At 30.9% G+C, this 27,886-nt stretch overlaps 1 protein-coding gene across 3 annotated transcripts; it reads right to left on the reverse strand.

The window, feature by feature from the left end:
• Window positions 1–2,773: 2,773 nt before the first annotated feature.
• On the reverse strand, window positions 2,774–26,696 carry LOC107452335 (glycine receptor subunit alpha-2). 3 transcript variants are annotated; one of them, XM_021148192.3, is made up of 10 exons: window positions 26,251–26,391; window positions 23,609–23,743; window positions 21,733–21,857; window positions 19,498–19,565; window positions 17,081–17,301; window positions 14,370–14,452; window positions 10,949–11,086; window positions 9,173–9,433; window positions 5,400–5,563; window positions 2,774–3,155 (listed from the first exon to the last, which is right to left on the reverse strand). In XM_021148192.3, exons 2-10 carry the CDS (start codon window positions 23,662–23,664, stop codon window positions 2,928–2,930), a joined length of 1,344 nt encoding a protein of 447 aa, XP_021003851.1. In that variant the 5' UTR covers window positions 23,665–23,743; window positions 26,251–26,391; the 3' UTR covers window positions 2,774–2,927. The 3 variants fall into 3 exon arrangements, with proteins under 3 accessions (XP_021003851.1, XP_071034764.1, XP_071034765.1); XM_071178663.1 differs by lacking the exon at window positions 23,609–23,743 and having other exon boundaries at window positions 26,251–26,696; XM_071178664.1 differs by lacking the exons at window positions 21,733–21,857; window positions 26,251–26,391.
• Window positions 26,697–27,886: the final 1,190 nt, after the last annotated feature.

Raw genomic sequence — 27,886 nt, forward strand, 5'->3', positions numbered from 1 at the left:
GTTTTAAATGTCGAAATGTCCTAAAAGGAAATAATTTTGTGTGATGCAATGGTGCTAAATATATTTTTTATGTCTAACAAATGTAAACAAGTAATAGTGCGTGAAAATGATATAAATCTTATTTTTCCTGAGCCCCGTTCGGAAAATATCAGGCTTTTACTTGCACACCAGTGTTTGATATGTCCTTTGATTACTTCAGTTTGCTATGAGTTATTTTGAACTACTCTATCATTACAAAATCAGTCAGTATAAGTGCCAAAAATGTGTTACTAATAAAATTTAATAAATAATTGCTCACAGTTAGAATGATGATCTTCTTTTTACATTTGAAGACATTTTTTTTTTATAAATCTAGCCAAGCAACAATTTTACTTAGGCTGAAGTATGGATTAAAATTGGCTCATTGGCACAGTACCTACAAGAACACACACGGAGGGACTAATATTGGTCTTAAAATGGCTTTCAATATTGAATCAAAACTCATTTCTATCTAAGACCAATATTGCGAAATATTGACAATCCAATATTGTAGAGACTTAAATAGAAATGAATCATGGTTCATTATTGAAAGCCATTCTAGGACATCTTAATATTTACCCAACATTATAAGCCTAGATATTATTCTTTAAAAATGAAGTTTCATTTTAAATTGTAAAAGACGATTTAATTATTGTATTAAGCACCATTTATTTTGAAAAATTGTTTCTCAATATATTGTTTTTGCCACAGGGGTCAACAAGCACCGTAAGGTAAATCAAAGGAACCCCGGAGTCGGATTACGTTGGTCCACTTCACAGCTCAAGGTTTTTTCTTAAAAACAATAAAATAAAATAATAATTCTAGCATACTATTTTGAACAGATTATAAAAGGAAGAATGCAATTTGTCCTGTAGAGAAAAAATACAAACGATATCGATAATTTTTTTAATGAGATAAAAAACAAAATCTGAAAAATTAAGGAAGGAGTCAAGGTTTTTCCAATATAAAACGATTAAGGAGGAAAAATTTTAATAAGTACATTTATTTTTGTAGCATTGCAAACAATGTACAAAACAGTGAAAAAATTGTTTTACCTAATAACATTGAAAATATCATTATTTTAATTAATAATATTAAAAATAAAATTGTTTCACTTAGTTTAACACTCGGTCACTTACTATGGAATTGAAAATAACACTGTTTCACCTAATGTAAAATTGATCTTGATTCATTGCTAACCTTATTGAAAACGGTCAAGAGGGCATAATTCTACAAAAAGAAACAAATTATGAGTTAACAATGAAAAATTAAACGTGATACTATCATTTTGAAATCTTAACAAGATATTGATAGCCTTGATAAATGTAATAATGAAAATAACTATTGCTTTAAAATAATAGCTAAGTTCAGGTTTTCTAATTGACTTGGAGGAAAATATCTTCTTTTGGCACCAAATATTTCGTATATATTCCAAATATTTGCATTTACCAAATATTTGAATTCTTAAACCAAATATTTTTAAAAAATTTCTTAATTCTTATTCAAGAATTCAGAAATTTGATTTCAGGTATTTTATCAATCAAATACACATAAACAAACAAACAAAAAATAAGAAAAATTTCATAAGGCCAAAAATTTACTCCAAAGCAACTTTTTAAAATCATAAAAACATTTAAAAATTCCTTGTACAAAAAGAGAACTATATAGTATAAACCGATTTATAATTCTTTAGAAACTGAAACTCTCAGAATTCAATAGCTTAATCTCTAATTTGATTAGTTACAAATGTGTAAATATTTCTATTAAACACGGAAAATTTCAAGAGTTTCATCATTTTGATTTTTCATTGTTTTCTAATAACATTTTTCTATATGATATTTATTTGTCAGAAAAAATTGTCTTATTTTATTAAAAGATAAATTTATTTTTCACTTTCCCCCTGCAACTTCACCTTCTTTTTCAATTCCAAGAAACTTTTTAGAAGCTTATCTTTGAATATTCTAGATGACTCATTTAAAATATTACTGCAATATTTGAAAAATTGTTATTAAAACAAAGAAAAGGAGAAAAATGAGAAGTGCATTTTTTTCTATTTTAAACGTTTTTAGTCATTCACAAGTCATTCCTATAATTATGAAACGTAAACAGTTTCCTTGTCGCCTAATCTTCAAAATATTTCTACCTTAGTTATAATTATTATTTTCATGCAAATGTAAGCTTGATAAGAAGGATGTTTAAGTGTAAAACGGCAGGGTAATTAAAATTTCCAACTAAACATTCCAAAAGAACAGCACCAGTTTTAAATATTATAAAAACGGGTATGACTTTTATTGGTTTTTATGACATTTTATTGTTCGTATTGTTTGCTGTTGAGTATGACATATTATTGTTCGAAATCTTTACCATTATAAACTATTTTACACTTCTTTAAGGTAGAATGGTATGCGAAAGCTAGGTAAGACTTATAAGAAAGATGTTCAACTGTAAAACGGCAGGGTAATTAAAATTTCTAACTAGACATTCAAAAAGAACAGCACCAGTTTTAAATATTATAAAAACAGGCATGACTTTTATTGATTTTTATGACATTTTATTGTTCATATATTGTTCGTATTGTTTGCTGTTGAGTATGACATTTTATTGTTCGAAATCCTTACCATTATAAACTATTTTACACTTCTTTAAGGTAGAATGGTATGCGAAAGCTAGGTAAGACTTAAAACAAAGATGTTTAAGTGTAAAACGGCAGGGTAATTAAAGTTTCCAACTAAACATTCAAAAAGAACAGCACCAGTTTTAAATATTATAAAAACAGGTATGACTTTTATTGATTTTTTTGACATTTTATTGTTCGTATTGTTTGTTGTTGAGTATGACATTTTATTGTTCGAAATCCTTAAAATTATAAACTATTTTACACTTCTTTAAGGTAGAATGGCATGCGAAAGCTAGGTAAGACTTATGAGAACAAACCAGTAAAAAACATTAAAAACTAAAAACAAAATAGGGAATATGTAACGACATTTTCGATCTATTCCGTTGGCAATATCCCTAGGAGTCAGTTTCACTGGATCGCGGATCCACCCTACATCTATTGCATTCACAGTCTGCATCTCAGCTAAACAAGAAATGGAGACAGCCTTTTTATTCGGCATACCAGGCTCCAGTTTTTCAGACTAAAAGTAGAACGAAAACTTAATTAAAAAAATTCAAAATTAATAATAACTTTTTAACGTTTTATAGCTGCAAATCCAAATATAATATCATCTCTGCAAACTAGTGATTTGTTACGAAACTAAGCACACTTATACAGGTTGATCCTTAATTGATAGCAATATGCATAATTACTTGTGAGTCTATTTCATAGCATAACATTGCCGATAGTTATGATACCGGACCTAATAAAGAACAAGTTTTCTTAATCTTATGCAGTTGCAATTCGAATATAATATCTCCGCGAACTCGTGATTTGATTCGTAACTAAGCGCACTTATACTGGTTGGTCCGTAATTGATAGTAATATGCATAATCACTTATGAGTCTATTTAAAAACATAATGTTGCCGATAGTTATGATACCGGACCTAAAGAACAAAGGTTCTTAATCTTATGCAGTTGCAATTCGAATATAATATCTCCGCGAACTAGTGATTTGATTCGTAACTAAGCACACTTATACTGGTTGGGTCCGTAATTGATAGCAATATGCATAATTACTAATGAGTCTATTTATTAGAATAATATTGCCGAAAATTATGATACCGAACCTAAAGAACAAGGGTTCTTAATCTTATGCAGTTACAATTCGAATATAATATCTCCGAGAACTAATGATTTGATTCATAACTAAGCACACTGATACTGGTTGGTCCGTAATTGATAGCAATATGCATAATTACTAATGAGTCTATTTATTAGAATAATATTGCCGATAATTATGATACCGGACCTAAAGAACAAAGGTATTAAAATTATCGAGCAGGTGAAAATCAAAGATAAAATATCATCTTAGCAAACTAATTATTTGTCCCGAAACTGAATATGCTTATACTAGGTATTCTATAATCAACGGCTTTTGTACAGTAGTGATTTTGTTGATATTTGCGTATGGAAGAGCTTAGAAAAGGATGTTAAAATAAATTTTGAAGGAACACAATTTTACACTATCATAAGTAGGCGGAAAATTCTAAGACAAAATGCTCTCAATGTTTTTAAGTTATTAGGAAAAAGATATTTAAGGATTTCGGAAAGGATATAAAGGATATTTTTACTTTTATGCTTTTTCTATATGTTTCATATTATGGTATGAATTAAATGTATTAAAAATTAATAGCCAATAAGGGTCGAATTAATTATCGACATTGATGACGCATTGCTGATGCACTCGGGACGAAGATCGATAATTTTAACCAAATTTCATGTAATGCCAAACTAACGAATAAGTAATCAGTTTTCTGGAGAATAAAACATATATTATCAAACATAATATTATAATTAAATTTTGAGAATTATATTGGGAGTACAAATTAGTTCGGTCCATTTTTTTTGTGGTAAACAAAGCATTTATTTCAGAACAAAATGAATGAACAGATAAATCAAAGTATTGTCCATTGCTGGCTACTAATTTTCTCCACCTCTCAGACCAGATTCGAATTCCATCGCGAGAAAATGTCTCGTCTTTTGAGGCGATCCATGTTAGGAGCCAATTTTCGATTTCTGCGAAAGAAGTGAACTAGTGACCTATCAAATCGTGCTGCATCCGTCGGAACAACCAGTAATCAGAAGGAGTAATGTCCAGCGAATACAGTGGGTGCGGTAAAATATCCCACTTAAGCGTTTCCAAATAATTTTTACGACTTTTGAGGCATCAGGCTGACCGTTATTATACAGAAAAATAACTTTGTCGTGTCTTTGCTCGTATTCTGACCGTTTTTCTCGTAATGCACAGCTCAAACGAATCAATTGTAGCCTATACCGATCGCCTGTAATGGAATCACCAGGTTGTAGCAGCTCATAGTATACAACACTATTCACCATTCTTGAGACTTCGAAACCATTCCCTAATTATTTATCAGTTGAAGCATTCTCACCATAAGCTTCTATAAGCATTCGATTCGCTTCAGCTGCACTTTTTTTCCAATTAAAGCAGAAACATAAAACCTCCCGCAAATGGTGCTTCGTTACCACGAAATTTGACACATTCAACAAAGTGAAAAACAGGTTTTTTTGTATGAAACTCAAAGCGATATGAACTGAATATTATTGGCAGCAGATGTTTAACCTCTCTGAAACCACCGAAACCAGCTGTCACTATATAACAGCAGAGCCATCTTTTAAAAACGGACCGAACTAATTTGTATTCCCAATTTTAATAAATGGAATAAATCCATTATTAATCATTTGATCAGTGACGTTTCTTACATTTTTGGCAATCAACATTGGGGAAGATCCTGCTTCACTGGCTATTGTAGAAACACTAACAGCACTCCCCGTTCGCTTCAGGGTCTTCTTTCTTTTTCGTCTATTATCCTTATGATAAATATAGTTCACTAAAGCATATTCTACTAATGAAGCAAATACGAAGCCTGTATGGAATAAAGAAAAATTCCCCACATTATTTAGAGTTACCAAATTTGTTTGGCTACTAAACAGTATGTTACAATTTCTAAACATTCCCCTATAAGTAATAATAATAAGAAAAATATGTTTAAGGGATGAACACATTTATAAGGGAAAATGAATGAATATAAATTGAGGTAAATCAATTTGTTTAATAAAGGTATAAAATGTAGTATTAAATTTTAATATTAAGTTGGTATGAATTTGAAATAAAGAACAAAAAAATCTACACTAGTAGATGTATTTCAAATTTTTTTTTGGAGTTGTAACTGCGCAGCACTCACAATACTACCAGAGACAGCAAGCTTCTACCAATAGATATACGCTGGTGGACAAAATTAAGAGATGGAAGGCATTTTCCCAAATATCTAAAAAAATACTGAATATAAATAAATGAAACTTGGTATGGGTATAGCTTATTCCATGATAATAAAGTATGCAAAACAAAAATGAAAGAGTCAGTCTTGGCAAGACCTATTGCCAATAAATCCAATGTAGTCTGAACTTAAAGATGACAATAAAAGTGAGGCTTGTATAGTGCGTGTTGCCTCTAGTATGGTGTATAGTCACCCCTGACAGGCAGACAGCATGCACAGCGAGTATGCATGCTGTTAATAAGGGAGTTAAGGAGGACTTGTGGAAGACCCTCCCATTCTTCCACCAGAGCAATTTTTAACTCCAGAATGGTTCTGGGGGGAGGTTGCAATAGCTCTCCCAAGAGCATCCCAAGCATGTTCAATAGGATTCAGGTCAGGGGATTTGGCTGGCCATTCCTTGGATATCCTCGCTTTCCCGATACTCATCAACCATGAGAGCCCTATGTGGTCGCACATTGTCGTCCATAAAAATGAACTCAGGGGCAACAGCCCCCCTGGAAAGACACACATAGGGCTCTAGGACCTCCTGCCTGTACCTCTGGGCATTCACGGAACCATTGTCAAACATATGGAGCGGGGTGTGCGGGTATCTTGCATGATCCCTGCCCAAACCATGAGTCCTCCACCAGCATAATGGTCCCTTTCGATAATGTTGGTGGGATGGTACCAGGTTCCAGGTTCCCTCCATATCTATAACCGTCCAGAATCAGGTTGTAGACTGAATCTGGACTCATCGGTGAAGAGAACATTAGCCCATTGAAGCTGTGTCCAATTCTGATGTTGTCTGCACCATTCTGCACGCGCTCTTTTGTGGGAGTGAGTGGGATGCAAATAGCGGACTTCCTGGCATACAGCCCTCTTTCATGGAGTCTCCTGGAAACTGTCTTACTCGAAATTGGTGTTCCTGTAGCAGTCGCGAGGCCTTCATTGGCCGTTGTAGCCCTCGGGCGACCTTGTCCTGGTCGTCTGCATACTGCCCCACTAGTTTTAAATTGACTCCACAAATTGGAAATGACGCTTGGTGTTATATCCAATTCCCTAGCAATCTGAGCTTGGGACTGGTCTACCTCAAGTCTACCTATAATTCTCCACCTCATACCTTCGTCTAAACGATGATGTTCTCTCATTTCACCTAAAAGCCAGCAAGAAACAAGATTATTCAAAAAATGCACTAAAATCTGCAACTGTGTTGAAGAGTGGAATGAGATGATGTGATGTGATGTGAATAGGTGAAATCTCAGCATTCGGCGCGAAGCACCGCTAACTGATTAGTCGAAACTAAGTAGTGATAAGTTGTGGAGTCATAAGATGTTGAAGATGAAGATGTAAATGTAAAAGTCTACCACAGTGAGGAAACTGTGGAAATCGTGTGAGTAGAAATCTTGGCGGCTGTGGAAATCCACATCAGTTCTGTGACTCAGGGAGAAGGGAGCGAAGGAGCTTAAGAAGCTCTTCGTCCTTGAGAAGTTCCTTCATTTCTTTGAAGAGTCTGAGAAATCTAGTGGTGGAGTCCGTGGCATTCTTGGTTTTTCTTTCTTTGGGGAACTTCCTGGGTCTTGCACCGCATCCCGAAAAACAGGCTGGGTGCTCACCGTTACAGTTGATGCAAGTTGCTGGTTCAGTAATTGGCTTCGTACACGAGTAGTGGTCTTTGGCGCATTTCACGCAGGCGGGAACTGTGGCTGTGCAGTTACGTTGAGTGTGTCCATATTTCTGACATTTGTAACATTGGACCTGAAAACGTCCGCCTCTGAATCGCTCTAGCCGTACTGGTCTCTCTAGGATGGTACTGATGTTGAAGATGTTTCGGCTCCTGCTTGTATCCCATTGGATGATGAGAAACAGTGTGAGGGACCTGAGCACCCGCCCACTTCTCCTCTTGAGCTGTACTATCTTTTCCGGGGAAAGTCCAAATTCTATGAGATATTTCTCTAAAATAGAGATATCCGTGTCCACTTTTATACCTCCTGCTGGCTTAGCAACGCCCACAAGAATACGTAAACTTATCTCAGGGCCAATAGCGCTACAGTGACCATATATGGCAATCAACTGTCCAGGTTTTGTGCGGTATTTTTAGAGAAATGTGCGAAAATGCTTTCCATCACTTAATTTTGTCCACCAGTGTATTTAGATTGTTTCTTGAGCTGTGGAACGAAATTTTCAAAGTAATGTTACGAAGAACAGCAGTATTTCTTTCAGTTGGTATATTTTAAAAGCTATTTTTGGCATAGATGTTAGAAGCACACAGATCAAGGCGGTCAATGGTAGAAGAATTTTGACCAGAATTTTGAAAAGCGGATCAGCTGGCTGTTGAAGATGGCTAGTGTCTCATAAAAAAGTAAATTACAGTATTGCATTTTATTATTAAGTTTTTTAATATTATACGAACTCTTAGTTATTTAGTCAAAATAACTTCCCAAGAAAAAGCCATTTTTGTCAGAAAATATCTTTGGGAAGTTCTGCTTTATTTGCCATATTTTATGGACAAATCCCCTTATCGCTGAAATTTTTTTAACAACTTTTAATTTTTTTTAAAGATAAATGAAATGTAAAATTAGATAACATAGGTGGAAAAAATTCTGTGTTTAACGGTATTTTAAAAACTGTACATCAAAGAATTCCTTTCATTCGATGCAACCTAGTAAAAGCAGGGTGTTCTGTAATCACCGCTCTTAATATATCTTTTTAGAATCCTTGTCAGGCATTAAGTAAAAAAAACAAAACATACATAATAGAGGTTATAAATTAATATTTAAGTCAGGTAAAACAAAAATATTATCAAATAGATATTGAGAATGGCGAGATAAAAAAACCCCCATCAAATGATCTTTAATTTTTGAAAGAAGCTGAAAGGAAGTAAAAAGCGATTAATAAAGGAACATATCTAAGCTTTATCCAGCAGTCAAACCAGTTTTGATGTATTTCATTTCGACTTTTCCTATAGTGATTCTGGAAATTTTGAAAACGTTTAAATTTTTTTTACCACCATCGTTTTAATATCAATGTGCAACCAATTATGTGTTCATCCATTAAATTCATCTTTGGAAAGAATTATAGAAATTTGATTAAGATTAATGACAACCTAGCATGCATTGTACCATTCAACAAATCATTGAAACTAGAAATTTCAATGGGATTTATAGAAATCCATTTATATTTTCGTGGCTAATTTTTTGAATGGTAAAGTACAATACTAACCTGTACAAACAACATTCCATATATCCAATGCGTGGAAGTAGGACACTTTGGGCAACTTCGAGCGAATTACTTTTTCACTGGTGACAAGAGTCAACATTGTGGTCATACCAAGTGTGACTCTTGCTGGTGCAGCTGGGATTTCCACCCAGAAAGAGAGCCAAGAAGTGACCACAAATAAAATACTGGGTATGTATATGTCTAACAGAAAATGCTCGAATTCCCTTTGAAGTTCGAAGCGCACAATGATGCGACTGAAGTTTCCTGCAAAAATTTAGCATTAAATTTCAAAAATAATGTACCTAAGCGAATAAATAAACCAAATTTTATATTGTGAATAAATCAATAGAATAAAATGATTTCTTTAATTCCTCCTTCCTTCTGAAATTCCTCCGAAATAAAATTCGACTCTGATTTTTATGATTGTTAAAATAATGATTGATTTCTGTTTGTGTTCTTTAGAAACTTAACGTTTTGGAATGGTTAATGGTTAAATAAAATTTTAATGAGTCATTAATAATTTTCTAAACAGCTTTTGTTTTATTTTTAATAAGATGGTCTGACCTATCTTTGTGTGGATCAAAACTCTGCCTGATAAGACTGATATTTGACCCAGCTTCAACTGTTTCAAAAAATAATTTTAAAAACAAAAGTTTAAATCTATGCTCTAAAAAATTAATGTTTATTTGTTTTTGTATAGACTCTTAAACCAGAAGACTGAAATCGATAAAATTTGGCATCCTGTTAAAGTTCAAGCAAGCGGAAGGTCACTTTCGACATTCTACTACAAACCGTTCGAGCGGGATCAGCGGAAAAAATTTTTCTCTTAGAATTAACATTACTCATTGTTACAAGTCGAATTATGGATGATTCGTACTTTAGCTTACAGCTCCAATTCATGACGACAAAGTTTCGCCAAAAATCTACAGCACGTTTATAATAATTATTTTTCTTTGATTCCTTATATCAGAGGAGCACAAATAAAATCAACGTGAATAGTTTTCTTGGTTAATAGTGGTTTAACTGAATTAGCATTTTAAAAATTATTTGAAACCGAATTTTCATTTTGTTCTTAGTTTCGCTTTTGAAATTGAGTTGATACGACAAAATCTCGACTTTCCCAGGTTGGTCGTAATCAGTAGCATCGTTTTCTGTTCCAAGACAGCTGGACAGCCAAGTGTGAGCCAGTGCCTTCTCCTGAATTCTGCTCCACTGCAATCTATTTTTGACATTTGTGTGCCAGTTTCTATCCTGAATAGCAAGGAAGTCAGTTTTCACTCACTCCATCCATCTGACCCTATGTCTACCCCTTTTCCTGCTTGCTAGGGGTTTATGAAAAAGTTTTTTTTATTTTTTTAATGTGGAATTATCATTTGTTCTAAATATAAGAGCTGCCCAGTTTATCCGGTTAATTTTTATGAACTTAATATATGGCTCTCTTATATATTTTGTATATAGCTCAAAGTTGTATCTTCTTCTCCAAACATTATTGATTTTTATCCCATTAAGATTGATTCGCAAAACTTTTCTCTCAAAAATGGCTATTTTTTTCCTCCAGCTTTGCTCAGGTTCCAGGTTTCTAAGCCATATATAAGTATAAGTCTAATTGATGTTTTATATTGTAGAATAGAAGATAAGTAATTGATGATAACCTGTGTAAGTAATTGATGTTGGCGTGTTCATAATTTTTTTTATATGTTTGCAGTTAAAGCTCATAATGTATTTTATTTTTGATTTAAAAGCCTTGATTTACATTCATATTTTTTAAATCAAACTCACCCGTTTCTGGATAAGATTTCATTCTTTGTTCCAAGGAATAGTTCGTTAGAATAAATCCAGCCACAATGAAATTTCGATTCAAATCCAAAGGTTTTTCTGCATCCCAGGCTAATTCTAAATCAGAGCTTGGTAATATACCTAAAGAAATGATAAATAAATTGATAAGTTAGTGGAAGAATGAATAAAGGCTGATTTTCGAAAGCTCTTTTATCATAGATAAAATAACATTTTTAGCAAATCATATGCTATTTTTAAAACTGTTGTAAGCTTTTATATGTTATTCATGACTATTGGATTAAATTTTTACTACGTTTACCCTGCGCTTTTTTAAGCTAATTATGAAAATGGCGCAAAACTTTATTACGAAGAAAAAAGTCACAGTTTTGTGAAAATGAAAAGCGTTTGTGATACATTGTCTGACTATTTGAACAGTTATTCAAACGATGCATCGTCTCGTCCTTTAAAAATGTGCAAAAAATTCAGAATTATAAATCATTTTTAATGAATTTCATCTAGGAAGAAAAATCTCGTCAGATTGTTTATTTTTAAATAAATTTATTAACTTTTAAAATATTTCAGCTATTTGTTAGTTCTGTAGCCTAAATCATCCTTCAGTGCTCAAGATAGCATATATTATTTAAAGTTATAGCTTTGCCTCGAGAGTAGACACTGAATTTTTTATTTTTTATTTTCGAGGCAAAAATGCTTCGAAAATCATCTTTAAGTAAGTTTTTATGAATTTGAGGGGGTGGGGAACAATCATCTTTTATAATGAATAGAAACATCGATAAACTGTTTGCAAAACAATATTTTTCAACCGAAATATGCCTTTTACAAGCTTAGCAAAGCAACTTTAAAATTTTCCAGCAAGTCAGAGTGGGCAAGTTTTCTCACTGTGTGCCGAAATTATGTTCGTTGTAACAAAAAACATCTTTAAACTTTTAAATTAATCAGCAAAGAAAAACGGAACTATACCATATTTGCATGAATTATTGAGGGATTTCAAAACTCTGTAATTTTATGAAAACATGGCTTGATTTTCTTTAGTTTGTAAAATATCTTTCAAGAGGTAACTTCTTCTCAAGAGAACATTTACTTTATTAGAAAAATTTAAAAAAATTCTTCACTAATAATTAATTACTTGATAAAGATGTCAAGATTAATTACTGAGTCAACCAGTGCCAACATGAACTGTTTGATAAAGTATATGGATATTTTATTCTAATTGAGCATTGTGAATATTATAGATACTTTGAATATTTAAGATTAATTATAAATTCAAGAAGAAAGTATGCATACATATAAGTATCAATTTTGAGGTATCACAGGATAAAAATGCCTCAAATGTCTCAATGCCTCAACTCTGCAAAGAAAGTTTTACTCTCAGACAATCGCAAACTGTTACTTGTGCGTTATTTCGTTTACACATAAGAAAAGTAATAAATTAATTTTTTTATAATTATAGTGATTATATAGCTCTGATTCAAAATATTAAAGTTACTGAAAAATTAGACATTAAAAGAGTTCTTACTTTTTTTTGCTTTTTACTTACTTAAGTTGAATTATAAATTTAAAGAGTCAAGTATACGTAATTAACAGTATGGAATTACGTATACTTGAGAACGATTGAACATTGATGATGAACATTAAAAAAAATCAAAATAAAGTTTGTTTTTGGAAAAAAATCAAAATATTAGAGCAAAATTTTATGTGGTCCAAAATATTAGAATACACCATTATAAACACTAAAATTTAAAATGGACAAAGAAAGTTAATTAATATTTTCTAGCATCGCTTTCCGGTTTGATCACTGCATAACGCATAAACACTTGCCTGGAATAAATAAGTATTTGGCAGTCTTTTTTGTTTACATTAGCCCAGTGCTAGAGAATATTTTGAAACGAATTTTTTAAAAACTATATCCTTCGATTCGCTGTCATCTCTGGCAGAAGTTTTTGATTTTAGGCCACCATTGCAACAATTATTTCTAAATATTCCATTCTTCTGGTTCTGATGTAAGATTTTGAAAACACTTGATTGAAAACAATTCAAATAATTGGCTATATTTATAGCTGATTTTTACCATGTCGATAATCACGTCATTATCTCGTAATTTTATTGATTCAGGAACATAATACGTTAACATCTCATTTTAACACAAATATCTTTTTAATATAATCGTCTGCAATAAATCTAAAATTCTCATGAGCTACTCGTAAAACTTTTGAAGTCAAATATTATCGCATTATATTTAATTAATTAGGACCAACTACATTAAATATTCTAATATTTTAAGATTCAATAAATTTTTTCAAATTATTATCTTTTTTTTAAAAAAATGAACAAATTTTAAGCTTGTGTTGAGATTTGATTAAAAATAAATTCATGAAAAAAATCGTTTGCATTTATGCATTATTTAATACTTAATTTCTCTTCTTCCTTTCATTGGATAAGAAAAATGGATTATTCTAATATTTTGTATCAGAATTGTAACAATTTTTATACCTAAAAATTATGGGTAAGTGTTTTTCATTTATGCATCTCTTGTTTCTTTAGTTTCTTTATTTATATTACTATTTAGTTTCTTAAATTAGAAAATGTTACAATTTTAATAATTTTCAGTTCCTTGAATATTATAGCTAGTAATAGGTTAGATACTAAATATTTTTCATATTTGTTTTAGCTTTAGGGTACTAAATTCGCATGGAAGCAGAATAAGCATAAATCTAACAAGCATGTAGATTTGATCCAATTGGAGCTTTAAAGCTCTATATTGTCAAATATAACGAACTATTTGTTAAAATCCTTGTGATGAATTTATGTCCAGAAATTAATTCCTTTAAAGAATATATTAAGTTTGAAGTTGCAACCGTCCTCTTTCTTGCTGCAAATTTCTAACACTTTACCCTTTTGAACACTAGCATCTAACACTAGCCTTTTTGAATTTAGTAATCTTCATCAGTATTTTTTCTCTAACAAATTTTTATTCCTCTACTACTTTTTTTTTAAAAATTAAAATTTTTTTTATTCAAAAATCTTGCTCCTGAAATTTCTTCTGCGACGAAGAAGGATGACTTTAATTATAAACACTCTGTGTACAACTCTATGTTTTTGTATTTTTTTCCTTTTATATTTTCAATATTATGTAGGCAAATTCCAAATTCAAAAGTGGCCTTATTATTTTATTTTATTATAAATTTTAACTTATTGCACTGAAAAGACACAAAATAAAATAAAAAGAATCAAACATGAATTCCTTAATTTTAGTTTATACTGATAAAAATTATTTGTTACTCGATTTTAAAGCGATTCCCGAAGATTTAGTTTAGTATGAACTACTACAAACACATAACTACAAATTGATTAAATAATAGTTTAAAACATGAATAGAATGTAATATTTAAAAAATATGTATACTTACTGCTCTCTATTTCTAATGTACATTGTTGTTTATCCATAGGATACCGATAAAATTCCATTTTACAGAGGAGCCGTAGCTTTCTCCTAGAGCAAGAGAAACAACTCTTTTTTAATACTATATAACCTCTTATTTTTGTTTTAAAATAATTAAAGCCTTCACAAACACTATTCAAAATATTTTTTTAGGGAAGCAAATAATTAAACTAATGCTATAGTGGCTAGTAACTACGTTCGTTTTATCATTGTTTCTTTATATTTATTTTATAAATTACTTTGAAGATCTAATCCATATACTGTATAATCGGCTCTTTTGTATTTGTAGTTAGAGTATAATCCTGATAACAAAGGTGTGGTAATAATATCCTGTGGTCAAATATTGGAATTTGGAACTATCTCTCCCATTTTTTTTCGTTGAATTTAAATGTCGTCAAGTTTAATTGTCGCCCTAATTGTCTTACCTTTAATGATGTATAACGACGTGGTTGATTTTTAATGCAATTACATTAATCTAATATCTTGTAAGGACGTGGGAAGTATACTTTCCACCATTAATTTTTAAACGTAGATAAAGAGCTGTTTTACTTCTTATGATGCGTGCGTCCATTTCTTAATAACTTCAGAAAATACAGAAAAAATATCAATAAAGAGCTTTGTTTACATGAATGTGAGTAACAGTAAGGGTTAGCATGGGACCTGCCAATAATGGAGAGATAATTTCTAGTGTGCATTATATGCGCTCATTTATTTAATCATTTCTCATCAAGTTTATTTGTAGTTAGTAACACTTGTAAAAGTAGAATTTATAAATTCAAATATTTATATGTGCAAAAGTTTATTGCCAATCTAATACAGTAGGTAAAATTTTAAAAATCTTATCCACCTTCACACAAAAAAAATATATGAATAAATAAATAAATGAATAAATAAATAAATAAAAATCAAATTAGATAATATGCTAATGGATTTATTTTTATAAATCAATCTCAATCCCAGAATATATTTCAACATTACATTAAAGGGAAAAAAATGGTGTTATGAAGGGTTAAAAAAAAAGAAGAAAAAAGAACACTCGTCACGATTAACTTGGTAGCAAATAGACCCGTATTTTGCTGGATAATTTCGTGTAGTGTTTTGTAATTTTCATGAAAACTTTGCCTCTTTTTAAGAAGTGTTGATAAAGTGCAAATGATTAGTTCATTTCTGAAAATTGCTCAACTGCAAAATTCTTTTGCAATTCGTCATAGCGAGATTTCAACTTTACAATTATTCGATAAGGACAACGGTAACACAGAATAGTGGGCATAATTTACCACGTATCACGTATACACCCCAAATCACGGTAAACTTTCATCGAATATAGTAGATAATAATTCAAGTTTTCAGAGTTAATGATCATTTAAGTGAGTGCGGATTCAAGCGCGGAGTGGCGTACAGTGTAACAGATAAGTATTGGCTGGAAAATTACTGACATCAAATGTAACAAATTAAATAATGCTTGAATTGAATTGATAACCTGTACTTAATACGCAAATCCACTGCACATACTTAAAATTCATAAATTGAAAAAAATTAAGAATGTTTGCTGTATGTGCCTAAAATTTTATGTTTTCAATCATATTTTTAAAGTACAGTACGAAAAAAAAACAGACAGTCTTATAACATCAATTTTCTTGGTTCGAAAGCCTTATTTTAAAAATCATTATAATTGAACAGTTCAGTGTTACGCGATTTAATTGGCATTATTTAGTTAATATTTAAGTAATGCATTATTTAATTGGTATATTTAAATACCCTATTATTTTAAGAGTACTATTTAAATGCTACACTATTTAATTAGCATATTTAAATACTGCCCAATTTATTTAGACCTGTTTAATAAGCATGTTTAAATTTTATACAATTTAACTAGCATATTTCAATACTACGCTATTTCATTAGCATATTTAAATATCACAGCATTTAATTAGCACTACTAGTAAGTTTGAATACTGCATTATTTAATTAGCACTATTTAAATACCCAACTATTTAACTATAACATTCTCACTCAAAAAATGCATTATTTAGTTCGTTTAGTCATATCATGTTTAAATACCACAATATTTAACCAGCTGTATTCAAATAGTTACATGCTTAAGTTACTCTGCATAGTTATAGTTACATTACGTAGTTTAAATGATGCGTATTTGATTGGTATATTAAGTACATCCTTGTATCTTAATGGTATTTCGTATCATTAAGCTTCCGTTTCAGACTATGAGAATTTGATCATCAGCGGATTGAGTTTTGCTTCAAGTATTGTGGAAAACAAAAATTACATCATTAATAAAACGAATGTCCCAAAAATGACTAACGGTTTGTAAAACCAATTGAAGAAAAGCAGAAAGAGATATAAATGTAAGGTTTGCTGCATTCTGCTTATGAAACCAGAAATCTATTCTCACCATGATTTAATATTGGCTATAAAGGTCAACAGATGTCGTTACTGACTAGAAAAAACATTGCAAAAACGTTTTCTGTTGTATGTCAAAAATATTAGAACATGCTATTAAGTTCAGTTAAAGTAGTTAAGTTAGTTGAAAAACGCTATGAGTTTGAAAAACTTTGTTTTAGCATCGTAAACTTTAGAAACTTAATTATCAATAATAATCGTATTGTTTTTTTTTTAAGAAAAAGAATAACGAAGAAAATAAAGATGGCCGTAATATATTACCTTTTGCTGATCAAAACTTTACCATTTGAATCAATATGAACTAACGTTCTCTCGTTGTTCTGAGCTCCAAAATCATTGTCGTTTACGAGATGAACGGCAGGTATCCAAATTTGTCCAGCATGCCAGTTATCACCAACAATTTCTTGCACGGTTTCGTCTGGCGTAAATGCTAGCCTATCATCAAACCACGTTTCTCTGTACAGTATTTGCATAGTATAGTCCTGCGCGGAAAAAAAAATTCCCTCATAAAATCCAATGGTTTGCAAATTTCCTTCTTCTGAACTCTAACAAAATCTTCCTCTGAACAGGCATAGGACATACAAGATAAATTTTTGTCTACCAGTGTTTTAAGAATTAGTTAAGACTGTTAGTGGTCATACAATTTTAGTGGTTAAGGTACTGTGAGATTGCATTGTTAACGAGAGGGATTCAATATTTAAAGAGCGGTTTGAACCCCAATTAAATTCATATCAATGGGTACTAGCTTTTACTGGAAGTAAAAGGCGGTTTGTGCCCAAAACTTCCATGGTCCCCCTGGGCCAGAATGGGTCGCTGCTAGAATGCTTTTCTTTAGTCGGTAGATTTGCATTAAAAAGGTCATTTCATGTAAGCATAGTGTTTTGAGAAGACTATCCGTAATGCATAGGCTTTTAGAACCCTTATCAGAAATAAGAAAAAAAAAGTACCAGCATCAAGATGTTCAAATTAATATTGCAGCTAAGGAAATAATGCCGAGATCTAACGAGTCGTTAAAGAGGAAGACAAGATTAAAAACGTCAAAAACAGTTTGATCACAGCCTAGGAAATTTTTATTTTGAACCAAGTAGCGGTGAGTTAAATAAATCAAACTATTATTTCCACACCGAGAAATAAACTGCTAAAGAAACTGTTTGACTACCAGTTTAATCATTTTGACACTGATCAAGAATGCTGGTGACTACATCATGTACTCACATTTCAAGATTTGCCGGGTTACTATATCTTGAACTCACATCGCGTCAACAATAGTCGGCGCGAAAAGGTTAAATTTGGATTTGATTTCAATAGCGCTTTTATGTTATCCTAACTAAAATATTAATTTGGTCCCCTTATTTGTATGATTTTTTGATGATGATTCTAAAAGTATGAGTTAAGGACCAATAAGCCACCATTCAGAGAAATACTATTGAAAGCAGCAGGGCGTCCAGTAGGAACATTTGAATTGTGATTTTCGGCTATGACTGTAATACAATCAGAGCCAGTAACTACTACTTTACGATTTAAATGATTACGACGTATTTAATAAGTGACTCTTGAAATGTGAGTACAAAACCGATCATGTAAAATTGTTATGGTTTATTTAAATGGTAGGCCAACTGATCTTTGTGAGTTGCCATTATTTAAACAAATTGAAGAGATGTAGCGCTTAATAAATTAGTTTTATGATTTAAACTGAAAATGCGTATTGGGTTATTCAGAAGTATTGGAAAGAAATTTCAATTTTTATTTATTTATTATTTTTCTAAGAAAATGAAAGGCTATTTTCTTATAGTGAATAAATATTATATTGAATCAAATATTATCCATCTCGGTCTACTACCTTCTATCATATTTCTGACACTAACATGTCTCCATGAGCATAAAATGTTGTGTTCTTTTCTGGAACAAAAAAGAGCCACAGGTGAGTTTTGACCTCCTTATTTAAAGTAAAGATTTTACCGTTTAAAAAATTTTGCAGGAGCAGGAACATTGCTGTAAACAACCTATTTTTCTTTCCTAATGATGATGGCCTTCAAAAATGGATTTTTTTTTAAGTATGAAAAGCAAATCGCAGACGTGTACGCAACGATGCAAATTTCTTTCTGTAAAACCCCGAGGAACACTTATGTCGAGCTTTGTGATTAAACCTTAAGCTTTTTAAATGATCATAAGTGGTTGTATTTGATAAATTTATTCTTTCAGCGATTTCTCGAGTTGTTCACTGTTTTTTATCAATTGATGCCATTATTATCTGAAATTGCTTCGAGCATCTTCATTTCTCTTAATCGAAGTTTTGCAAATCAGTTTTGGCACTGGCATACTGTCAATACATCTTTTTTATACTCACCGGATATTTATTTTCTTGCTTGAACAAAACTTTCACTTTTTCGATAATGAAAAAGCAAAGTATGCCGAAAATTCTGTTTTTTACTTTCCGTATTACTGCGCAGAATCAATAAATTTTTTTTCTTCAAGCAAACCTTGTTATTAAAATTTATAATAATTATGTGGCTTAAGTGCGAAGTTGGTTTGTAAAAATATGTAATTAAGTTCTTTGTTTGGAAAAAATTAAATTACTTTCTGAACAACCTAATGGCTTGAAAATTTTTATTTTTTGTAGTCTTAAGATTACCCTTTTCCAGATTAATTCAAAAAACTATATACTGGTATTTACTTACCGTTCGCAGCTCATTGATTGACGTCACACTATATAGGAATATGCTAGTATTCACTTTTACAGCCATGTCTGCAAGCAAAACACGATTGTGAATAAAATATATATAAAGTATTTACAGTAATTATGAAATTTAACAAAAAAACTGATATTTTAATAACAAACACAAATACTTTGTAATTAATATTCAAAAAATTATAACTTAAAATGTACGATAAAATAATTAAAAAAATTTTAAAAACCAGAAACTTTTCTAAGATTTTGCATGAGAAAGTAATGTAATATTGAGTGCAACTTATAAACATTGAGTTCATAGAGTCTCGGCTAATTTTCCATATATTATGTATATTTTATATAAAGTTTATCCAAAAAATATCTTGCAAGAATCTTTTATAAAATTCATTCAAAAAAATTTATTCAAATTTCAAAACAATTTATTCAAATTTATTAAAATTAAATTCAAAAATAGAAAAAAAAAACCTTATTTAAGTAAAATGTTAGGAGGAGGCTTATTTATAACTATACTGAGAAGGACGCAAAACATTTAACTTCCATTCGCCAACGATTTCCACGGATTGTACAGTGCAGAAAAAAAATAAATAAACCGACCGCTCTTAATAACTTTTGATCTAATTATCGGATCTTTACGTTCTAGGACTCAATCTAAATGGTTCGAGGAAATGATCTCAAATATGTTAATCAATAAGTGCAGACGATAGTGTAAGTTACGAAATAGAGAGGCAAAAACGTACTTTCTCTGAATAAACTTATCTTTTTTTCGATGATTTCTGATATCTGACCCCCAAAATATAGTGAGTAGCACTAATCTGAGAAATATGATCCTAATAGTTGGGTCAAGAGAGGAGTCCAAAGGTTAGACTTTTTAATGCTAATTTATTTTATGTCTCAAGAACTTTTTAAGCGAATTGAAAAATTTTGCACAATATTACAAAACTCGTTTGTCCAAACATAATTCAATGTAAAATATAAATTTTAGTAAATATTTATTATTTTACTTAATAATAGTCAAAAAAGTTTTGAATTGTGCGGTATACAATATTTTGCATCATTTTAAAGAACATAATTTTACATGGCAAATTACAAACTTTGAGCAAAATCGGTCGAATAGTTCCTGAAAAATCGAATTTTAAATATCTGATTTTTTTTTGAAATTCAATTTCTCAGGAATTATTAAACAGATTTTGCTCACATTTCGTATTTTTGTCATGCAAAATTATATTCTTTAAAATGATGCAAAAAATTGTATGCTTTATATTTTAAATTTTTTTCAACCATAAATGAATAAAATAATGAATATTTAATAAAGGTTAATTTTTTGCATAGAATTTTCTACTAAAAAGTTCTCGAGATATAACAAAATACGCAAAAACTAACATAAAGGGGTCCAAACTTTAAAGCATTCTTCTGACCAAACTATTGGGACCATATTTCCCAGATTGTGGATACCCCCTATATTTTTGGGTTCAGAAAACCGAATCCGTTTAACAACAGGCATATTTATTCAGAGAAAATACGTTTTTGTGTCTTTCGTAACTTAATATAACGTATGCACTTGTTAATTAGCATATTTGAGGGTACCCCTTCGAACTATTAATATTAAGTCCTAGAGCGCGAGGTTCGATCATTAGATCAAAAGCTATTTATTGTAGTCCGTATATTTTTGTACACTTTACGTATTCATCTCTTAATAACTATTACAGATCTTAATAATTCCATTATTTCACAGAGTAGACATTGAAATAAAAATACATTGTATAGGTAGTTTGTACTGCGTTTTTATAAAAATTTAAAAACAGCAGATTTTGACTTATTTCTAAAATTGAAAATTCATTTATTTAACTCCGTTTATTTATTATTATGCTCAATGGTGGGTGATTCAAAAATATTTTTCCTTACACCTGAAAATCAGCTCACACTGGCCCTGCAGAGCATTTGCAGCCCTTCGGCTCAGCTGTGGCGCTTTTAATCGTTCGTGACTCGGGGCTTTGTTGCGATGAGTCCGCATGTTGCTTGGTCTCTTGGGTTGCAGTGGTGGCTGCCATCGTTGAGACGAGTTTTCTCACAATTGGCGAACGGCCCGTAATGATCCGTGGCGCGTCTCCAAAGTCCTTATAATTTGGGAAGTTCTAATATAATTCATTGCTGTTTATACTTTTAAAGACACTTTCTTTTAACACGTACGCACTTATTGAAAAAAATATGTGAAAGAATTTCTTACTTTTAGTGGCAAATGGCCGCAGTCTGGCGTTATAAGGAGTAGACGAATTTATTAATTTTGAAAACAGCATTTCCTGGTGTTCCCATTGCTTCGTATGTTGTTGAAAAGTTTTCTTTTCTCCATAGCTAAAGATAAGAATTTTGAAGAATTTATCAATGGGAGGGAACTTGTATACATTAAATATTATGATGATTAATATTTACAAGTTCATTATGTTCATAAGTTAATATTTAAATGATTAAAATTTATAATAAGCTGTAATATTTATACGCTTGTAATATTTAAACGCTTGATTAAATTTAATTATTAGAAATTATAATGTTCATAATTTTGTGATATTTAAACGTATATAAATCTCACAAAAGGTAATATTGTAAAACAATCTGCTACAAAGACGACGGTTATAAAAAAAAAGGTAACTGATAACAAATAGATTTAGTAACGTAAGGTTAATTAGGTCCCCCCCCCCAAATATAGGTATGCGGGAAAAATTTTCAACTTGTCGCCGTGAAAGTCTCCCGCACAGCCGGAGGTAGACAGAGACTATCTGGCACATGCACTGGCCGAGAGGCCCGGCGAAGCCCCTCCGTGGCATTTATTTAAAAACAAGAAAAAAACATAGTACTATTTTGGCAACAGCCCGGTGGTAATCGGGCAAAAATACAAAAGTAACAAATTCACCTCAAGAATTAAACGTTTTACATGTATAATAGTTGTGATTATTCCGACTATTAACTAACAGGTGAAGTTCAACATCTAGATTGATGTTTATAATAAAATATATGAAAAATTCAAGAAAAAAAATTAAATTAAAGTTTAAAATTTGGCCAACGGACCCTAATAAATATTTGAAATTTAATAAAATTAATGATATCTACCATGTGAGACCCAGAATTTACCATGTGAGAGCTGTCAAAATATAATGGAATTTGTACAAGCTTCATGAAAAATATCTTTGGTCAAACCTCATGACCGAAAACTGGTGGTTTAAAAATTTAAAGCTTAAAATACAGGAAAAATAACAGAAAGATTATAAGAGACAATTGATAAAAGGAAAAAAGCATGAAGTTAAAGGCTAAAATTATACAATTGACCAAAAGGTCTAAAAATTCAACATAAAAATTTATAAAAGATCGAGCGTACTCTCAAAGTCGATATAATAAGACATAAAAAATTTTAAAAGATTAAAAAATGAATATAGCACTTAAAGTAAAAACATCGAAAGCATCGAAATTTAGTAAGGTAAAAAAATTTTATGTTAATATTTCTCCTTGATATGTTCTTACTTAAGGCTCCTCTTCAGACTTTACTTTTTACATGTTAACTTACAGTGAATTACTATTATATGATCGGAATTTTCTTATATTTATTCAGTAACTATTAGTTAATATTTTGGAATAATTTTTGTTCACTTTATTTATTGAAAGGCCTTCTATATAACAAATTTTAAATTTTAAGATTTTCAGTATTCTTAAAATTTTTTAGCAGTTTAAAAATTCTTACAAACTGAAAATTTGGCAGCTAAGCTTAATGGAACACATTTTAATGAATAAAATGCCACAAAAAATATTCAAAAATTATTATTAGCTGCTTAATAAATAAGGAAATTCGGGACACATTCTCTGTACAATTCTCTACAATTCTCCCACAATTCTCTGTAGGCTAGCATGGAGGAAGTAAATTTTTTCTTCTTCTCTGTTTGAAGAATAAATTACCCCTAAGTTTCAGTATCCCTTAAGTTTGATGAGTAATTAAGTAGAAGTTGCGATCCGTGTCTTTAAAAATTAAGAAAAATAATAAATAAAGAAAAAAATAATAGATAAATACACTTGGATAAACGCTATTTCTAATTTAAGAATAGAAATTTCCATCTTACCTAACGTCATTTAGAAGGAAGAATATTGAGATGTAACAAATGCAGAAGGGCAACATTTCAAATGCTTTTGTCGTATGTCTTCTGTAATTCCGATAAATCGGGAAGAAACAAGTTTTACTCAGGCAGGGTGATTATCTTTATCGGAAATGAAATGAGGATTATGAATATACTTCATATGCCAGTTAGTTTTTTTTTCTTCTTAAAAAAACCATAAATAATCTGAGTTCAGTTTCTACTAATCCCTATTTATCTTGTTTAAATAAGAAAATGTCTCGCATTGCTTACAGCTGGGTCGTATTAGAATAGAGTAAAACACAGGATTTCACACGTATTTTTGTCGGTTAGGAACAATAATTTTAATTTGTTTGAAATAAACATATCCGTACGGATTTTCTAATAGGCATTAAAATAATATAGCGTTTATGGAATGTTAAATAGTTTTTTTTTTGTACTAGTCGTTATAATGGCAAAGTCACTGTAATGGAGGATGGAGGTCATACTATACTGAAGAGCCAAAAAAAACTGGTATACCTGCCTAGGGTACCCGCGAGTACGCAGAAGCGCCGCAACACGACGTGGCATGGGTTCGATCAATGTGTGAAGTAGTGCTGGAGATAATTGACACCATGAATCCTGCAGGGCTGTCCATAAACCAGTGGGAGTAAGAGGGGGTGGGGATATCTTCTGAACATCACGTTGCAAGGCATCCCAAATATATTCAATAATGTTCATGTCTGGGGATTTTGGTGGCCAGCGGAAGTGTCTAAATTCAGAAGAGTGCCGCTGGCCACCAAAATCCCCAGACATGAACATTATTGAATATATTTGGGATGCCTTGCAACGTGATGTTCAGAAGCTATCCCCGCCCCCTCTTACTCCCACTTATGGACAGCCCTGCAGGATTCATGGTGTCAATTATCTCCAGCACTACTTCACACATTGATCGAATCCATTCCATGTCGTGTTGCGGCGCTTCTGCGTGCTCGCGGGTACCCTACACGATATTTGGCAGGTATACCAGTTTTTTTGGCTCTTCATTGTATATAGCATCGGTTCCAAATTTCTTACGACTACTGAACCCTATATAATCGAGCATTTTTGGAAGGAACCCAAAGACATTTAAATAAAATTTATTAGCAGCCGGAACAAATTGACCAAAAAAAGACTAACAATTTCTTTAATTAAATGTGAAGAATGAAATTTCTTTTTTCGATAATCATTTTATCAATAAAATTCTTATAATAGGTTTTATGTCAAACAGTTGAGTTCGCAGACTTTGAGTGGTACTTATAGTTTGTCTAAAATAAGAACTCCTCCAGACATTCGTCTGGACCTGTGGTGGTGACTATGGTAACGAGCTATGACTGTTTCAAGTCGGGGTGCGGGGTCCCTGTTTTGGAGTGGTTTCGGGTCGGGACGGCGAGAGAAAGGAAATCTCTTCGGTCTATTGTGTTAGTCCTAGAGTAAAGCTACCCTCCTTACAATGCTCCATTCTTGTTTCCATAGCACCAGACTGTCTCAGACTTTGTGGCGGAAGGAGTTCTTAGCTTAGGCAAACTATAGTCCAGTTTTGAATTTGTTTTTAGTGTATACATTAGCTGAAAATGAATAAATCATCATGGTTTTCGAAAAATAGCTCATATAAAAGCTGTGAATAGTTATCAGAGAAACATAATTCGTTATTCCTGAGCTTGGTCATTTTTATTTTGAATTGAAAAGTTTAGCGAGAAATACTGATGCAATTTTTTTAATAAATTTTTCCATTTCTTAATTTCATAAAAATAACCGAACTATCAAAGAAATTATGGTTCATTACTTGGATATAAATATAATCTCAAGTTACAAAAATTATGACTGATTTAAAAAATTTTAACTTCCGGAACCCCTGTGGATCGTCCACGGAGCCCCAGGGCTCCTTGGAACACCATTTAGAAATTGCTGATATATACCATAGACTGCATATTCTCATAACTTAGAACAACTCCTATTGGTAGAGATTCAAAATGACCGTTTTAAAAACCTATAACTGAAGTTAGAAAAAGTAAAGAGTGTGTCTCTTAACTGCATTCAATAAATAAACATATAAGGAAATAAAAAATAAATAATATATAAATAAATATATAAATAAACTTTTATTTTCTTTGCTATGTTTGTTCAATGGCGTACATGATATATGGTTTGTGAAGAAAATTCAAGAAGTCTGAGATAACCTGGTTAAAGCTAAGCCATATGGTTCAATCAGTTTTTTTAAAAAAAAAAAATTATATATGTAACTGTGGTTAGGAAAAACTAATAATTCAAACAAAGATTTTTTCCTTTCTAAGGAATTTGAATTTAGATCTCTGCAGCGTAATTAACTACAAGAACTCAATTAGATCAAAACTATTGCGTATTTTTAAGTAAAATTATATATATTATTATATGTTGTATGCTATCAAGGAAAAAATTTCCAACTCAAAATTTAAACATATATTTAAAATATATTGTCCCAACATATTCAATCAATCAAATTAATCAATTATAAATAATAATAAATAACAAATTTTATCAATAATAATATAAGAATATGAATTTTCATTTCTTTTCTCCACTGTCTTTGAAAATTATTGAATTCAAAAGGTTCAATAAAAGAAAGAAAATACCTGTGTCATAATATAAACAAAAGTAAAAAGTTAAAGCTGAAAATTAGGTTAAGTTCCCACCGAGCAGAAACAACGTATCATTATCTGTGATTTATGTTTTTATGGATGCTTTCACAGGAAGAAGATAACGTAATGTATTCATTCATTTATTTTTTAATTCTCGTTTCAACCAGTTTTTTTTTTTTTTTTTAACAATGCACATTCATAGCAGGATTTTAGTCGGAGATATACGATAACAAATGCATATAGAATCGGTGAATTCAGAAAGTATTTGAGTGTTATCGGGAATCAAGCTCTTTCAATGTGCAGCAATTCATAAGTCACCACTCTGTAGTCCAATACAAGTCTAACGCTTTAAACTTTTCATTTCACGTAAGTAATTATATCACCATTCTTGGCACGACAGTAGTGATAGCCCCTCTTCGTGCGGCGGAAGTGACGTCATCATGAAAAAAAAAATCAAGATGTGCTCATTTCTGCCCGTATGTTTGTTTCTGCCGGTCTGCAGTATCGATTTTAGTTTCGGTTTCTGTTTATTATTTAATTTATTAGTTTCTTGAGGGTGGCAGCACTTATTATTTTTAATATTAGTTTTTAAGGAAGGCAATACTTATAAACTTTGTTATTTGGGGGAGAAATTGAATGTTATGAAGTAATGACGCCATCTTTTATTACGTAGTAAATTAATATCATGCTTTTACTCTAGTGGCGCCATCTATGTGGGAATAAAATAACTTTAAATCAATTTTAATTTTTAAATCAGTTTTATTATTATTTATTAAACATAATTAAGGCTGAGGATCGAACTCATGCCAATCAAAAAGCCTTCGTGGGTCAGTAGTTGGATATCATAACCACTGACCTACGAATGCTTGATTAGATATGTGTAAATAAGTTAAACTTTTGTATACAGAACACGTGTATAAATGAAAAGTATTTGATATCGATATCATCCTACAGTTTCATCGATATATTTTTCACTTAACCTTTTACAGTTATTAAATAATTGTTTCTGCCCGTCTAACATGTTTTAATATTTTTAGAGGGGGCAGCAACTCTTGTTTGGTTCGGGGAGAATTAATGGTGCCATCTATTTGTGAATGTAAGAAATAAAAACTTTAAAATCTAAACTTACGGAAGAAAATAAAATAAATTAAAATAATAATTGAATAATTATGTAATAGTACTAATATTGATTTTATTAATGATATTAATTTAAAAATTAGTGAATCTCAATCAAAAAAGGTTTTAATATATAAATTAATCTTTAGTAATATGATTTTGAAATAAATTAAAATAAATTTATAATATATTTAAGTAATAAAGTCTGCATTTTATAACATTAGCTATGATTAATGAAATATATGATTTTAAATGTATTAATAGCCGGATTGATTAAATTTATTTATAATTACATGAATCAAAAATAAATTAACCTTATTAACATAATAAAAAGGTTTTCATATTAATTAATCTTTAGTTACATGATTTAAATGAAATTAAAATAAATTTGAATTATATTTAAATAATAAACTGTCATTTTTATGAGATTAGATATGATTCATATCTAATTTAGTATGCGTTAGTAACTGAATTAACTAGTTTTTAGTTATATGAATAAAAAATAAATTAAACT

The sequence above is a fragment of the Parasteatoda tepidariorum genome, chromosome 3, assembly GCF_043381705.1.
Source record: "Parasteatoda tepidariorum isolate YZ-2023 chromosome 3, CAS_Ptep_4.0, whole genome shotgun sequence".
Classification (NCBI taxonomy): Eukaryota; Metazoa; Arthropoda; class Arachnida; order Araneae; family Theridiidae; genus Parasteatoda; species Parasteatoda tepidariorum.